A 3,812-nucleotide genomic window follows, 5' to 3' on the forward strand; every position below is an offset into this window, starting at 1 on the left:
CTCATTACGGATGGTTGTGAGCCACCATGTGGTTGCTGGGATTTGAACTCTGGACCTTCGGAAGAGCAGTCGGGTGCTCTTACCCAATGAGCCATCTCTCCAGCCCGAGAGAGTATTTTCTTAAGGAAAGGGATTGTGTCAGGGGAAACAGGAAGCCCAGAGTGCGCTGGGCTGGCATTGGGACACTGCTGTGTGGGAGCCTACCTGGCGGAGGTAGTCGACCGGGAGGACCCGGCCTCCCGCGCTGCTGTGAGTGTTCTCCAGGCACACGAGCTCACAGACTGGATGGTAGGAACTCCCAGAGCCCCGGGTGAGTGCCCTCTCTAGCTCATTCAGGTCCAAGGTGCCATGGGGCAGGTCGGGGAGGGGGTGGGAATGCACCCCAGCGATCTGCAGGTGGGAGAGGATGCTGGATCAGGTGGGTCCGGTGGCACTTCTGGGCAGGAAGGTTCCCCTGCAGTCGGAGCCACCTCTGGAACCCAGGGTCTTTCTTCTGAGCATGTTTACACAGCATCCGAACCGGAAAGGCTGCTGGTTCCTGCTTTTCTGTTCAGTCGTTGCCCTTTGGCGTCTTTCTGGGGTGCTAGTGCTCCATCTGTCCACTAGAGGGCAGTAAGGCACCGCGACAAATGAGCAAATCTGGGCCCAGGCCCTCCCTTCCATCTCCCTTTCTCTCCTCTGCCGGTTCCTGGCTGGTACCTGAGAAACAGGGGCCTACCTTGACATCCTAGCTGGCTGAAGAATATCCAAAACCCCAGGGTATTATTGTCTGGTCCTTACCTGTGCCACCCCGCCCTGCTCATAGACGTGGAGGTGGCATTCCTGCCCAAGGAGGACCTGGGAACCCCGGCGCCGGCAGTGACCCATCACTGAGACAGATGGGAGGAGGGCAGGATTTGGAACTGGGTCCAGAGGATCTCTCTGCCCCTGCTCAGCTTGGCCAGGCTGAGCTAGGGTCCCCAGTGAGCTCAGACTCCCTCTGTCAATTGGGAGTCAAAACACCTCAGTGCCACGTGTTGAAAAGACTGGTGTGTTACACAATTCCAGGCTGTGAAGGCTGGACACCAACAACCTGCACCAGACCCCATGGCCAGCAAGGAAGAGTGCCAGGATGCTGCCTCCAGGAACAGGCAGCCCAGAGTACCAAGAGCAGCCAGAAGACAGAATCACACTGGGAAACAACCCAGGCCAGGGCTGCAAGGTAAGCATCCAGGAGGAAGAGCTAGGGAGTAGCAGGGACTCAGACCTCACTCTTTCCCACTGCCAAATGCAGAGTGCTCCACCAGTTGCACCCAAAAGAAATCCAGGTGTGTGCTCACCAGTGCCACAGACCCTTTGAGCTGGGGCTCAGAGGGGCGGGTAAGACACTCACCAGAGATGAGGTTGGCCATAGTGTTGGTGGGCACAAACATCGTCCTCTCCACCCCAAGCATCTCTGCAGCCTTTTCCTGCAGTTCTGAGAAGGGAGGAGGGTAGGGGGAAGGCAAGAATCAGCAATTCCTCGGGCCACTGTACCATGGCACACAGTTTGTGTGTATTTGTTACAGGGTTTGATAGTATAGACCTGTGATTCCAGTGCTCTGCTGAAGCAGGAGGGTGACTGAGTTGGAGGGCCGCCTGAGCTACACAGCAAGACCTTATCTTAAGCACTTCTCTCCGAAAAGGTACATTTGCTCGGATGAGAAATGATGGTCCTGTGGGTGGGGCTTGGAGTCTGTGATCTTGGTAACCACGTGCCACATCTAGAGGCCCCTCTGTCAGTCCTCCTGGGCCACAGTCCCCGCCCCAGGCCACTGAAACTCCCTTGTGGTTTGAAGCCCCTTTCCCACCCAGACCTCACACCTGTTTTTCTCCCTTTCCCAGAAGCCCCGGCAGGTGAGGCCTTGTGGTTTCCCTGCGGACTTCCTCTGCACATCACCACGGAAGAAGAGCCTCTGGGGAGCGGGCAGGGCACAAAGAGTGCAGCTGGCGGGTGAGTGGATGGCCTGGGTAAAGCCCATGGTGGCTCTCCTGTCTGTGACACAATGCTCGGTGCTAAAGTGATCTAGATTCTGTCCCCAGAGGACACACACCCGTGTCTCCCTGAGCCCTGAGTACGGTCAGGGATGAGTTCTGCTCGCTCCTCCTCCCAGCCCCTGGTTCACCCTCCTCAGACTCCTGTCGAGGCCAGGACCTCCCAGCCTTGATGTGGTGACCTGTTTACACCAGGTGCCTGCTAAGAGCAGTGTAGCTCAGCATCTTTGAAGTTCCTGGTAATATCTTGTTGTCAAGAGATTCTAGATCAGCCCCAATCACCCCTGGGCCCACAAACAGGCCTCCAGAGGTCAAGTGTGATCTCTGGTGTATCTCTGGATCTCGAGTGCACACACAGCAGCACTAAAGGTCCACCTTAGCAGAGACTATTGACCCCGGGTGGGCTTTGGTTTGCTGTCTCCTTAATGCGCTGCACTCCCTAGATATGAAATTCAGCCCCCACCCTGAGAAGGAGCAGCGAGCACTCTCTTTGCTGGATTGACTTTGTCTTTGAGAAGTCAGCCAGTGAATGAAGGAGAGTAATTAGCCCTCGTTGCAATCAGACCTGTCTCAAACCCTGGTTCTTCCCTGTTCCTGATGTGGGTCCTTGAGCTCCTCTCTGCCCTTCTCGGGTTCTTGCTTTGCCAAGTCTGGACAACACCCATCTGGGCAATTGGGTGACAGTGGACAGAAATCACCAGGTGGTCCTGTTAAAATGCAGATTCTGGCTCCCCAAGTCCATTGTGGAGCTCAAGAGTCTGCATTACCAGGGATCTCTCCGAGAACGAACAAGAACGCAGAGTGCACCACTGAGCGTCCTCAAATGTCAGCGAGGCACCCCTCTGCGTCCGTGCTGTCCTGTCAGAACCATGGACAGCATCCCGGGGTCACCGCAACGACCCCTGCCCCGGGCCTGTTCGCCAGGCTCACCGTGGACCGTAGGGTCTTCGCCGTAATCATCGTCTCCTACAACCGCTTCAGCCATAGCGCGCCTCATGGCCGGCCCTGGCCGGGTCACCGTGTCGCTGCGTAGGTCCACCACGTGGGCTGGGACCCCCGCCCAATTCCTAGACCACTGAGCCCAGGGCACCCTGAGCCCTGGGACCGTGGCCCGGAACAGGCTGCGTAGCATGGCTGTGGCACCCGTCTTTCTCGCCCGCAGGAGCGGAGGACAGTCTCTTCCGTGCCAGCGGGGAACCCGTGTAACTGGACTCTTCTGACCCCGCGCGGACCTGAACTGGGCAAGCCCGAGGCACTATGGGAATTGTAGTCCTCTCTGTAGTTTTAAACATTATTCGAGCCCCGCAGCATGCTGAGAGTTGTAGTTTTTGTGTTCCGTTGTTCCAAAGGCCAAAGGCTAGAAGATTCCTTACTTTGCTGAGTGGGAAACAAAGCTGAGGTCCGGGCGATTTTAGGGTGTACCTGGTACTGCTCGCGGCACTGCAGATTTAACTTAGTTAAGCGTCTCAGCCACTCTGGGAAACACCTGGGTGTTTGGGAATGGAACTCAGGTTCTCTTTATAATCAGTTCCATGCCTCTGAGCCATCTCTCCAGTCCCTCACGGTCCTCATTTTACACCCGAGGAAACAGGCTGCAGACACTGATGTGAAGTCCAGGAATCATGTATGGTACCTTGTTGCCCGTAAACAGTAGCTTTCAACCACTGGAGTCTTTTTAATTTTTCTCCTTAAAAATTAGTTCTGAGCCGGGCGTGGTGGCGCACGCCTTTAATCCCAGCACTCGGGAGGCAGAGGCAGGCGGATTTCTGAGTTCGAGGCCAGCCTGGTCTACAAAGTGA

At 56.3% G+C, this 3,812-nt stretch overlaps 1 protein-coding gene and 1 long non-coding RNA gene across 2 annotated transcripts in view; one reads left to right on the forward strand and one right to left on the reverse strand.

The window, feature by feature from the left end:
- Positions 1–3,200, reverse strand: part of LOC110305962 (probable low-specificity L-threonine aldolase 2) — a 9,320-nt gene extending 6,120 nt beyond the window's left edge. Inside the window, exons 1-4 of the mRNA XM_021178139.2 lie at positions 2,944–3,200; positions 1,373–1,456; positions 781–869; positions 205–390 (exon numbers count right to left, since the gene is read on the reverse strand). Of these exons, the coding sequence (XP_021033798.1) occupies positions 205–390; positions 781–869; positions 1,373–1,456; positions 2,944–3,145 (561 nt within the window). The 5' untranslated portion in view covers positions 3,146–3,200. The remainder of the gene's footprint in view (positions 1–204; positions 391–780; positions 870–1,372; positions 1,457–2,943) is intronic.
- The window catches only part of LOC110305963, a 17,312-nt gene continuing 14,460 nt past the window's right edge, over positions 961–3,812 (forward strand). The window contains exons 1-3 of the long non-coding RNA XR_002379213.2: positions 961–1,201; positions 1,548–1,664; positions 1,864–1,972. This is a non-coding gene — a long non-coding RNA (uncharacterized LOC110305963). The remainder of the gene's footprint in view (positions 1,202–1,547; positions 1,665–1,863; positions 1,973–3,812) is intronic.

This window comes from Mus caroli, chromosome 11 (genome assembly GCF_900094665.2).
Source record: "Mus caroli chromosome 11, CAROLI_EIJ_v1.1, whole genome shotgun sequence".
NCBI classification, from domain to species: domain Eukaryota; kingdom Metazoa; phylum Chordata; class Mammalia; order Rodentia; family Muridae; genus Mus; species Mus caroli.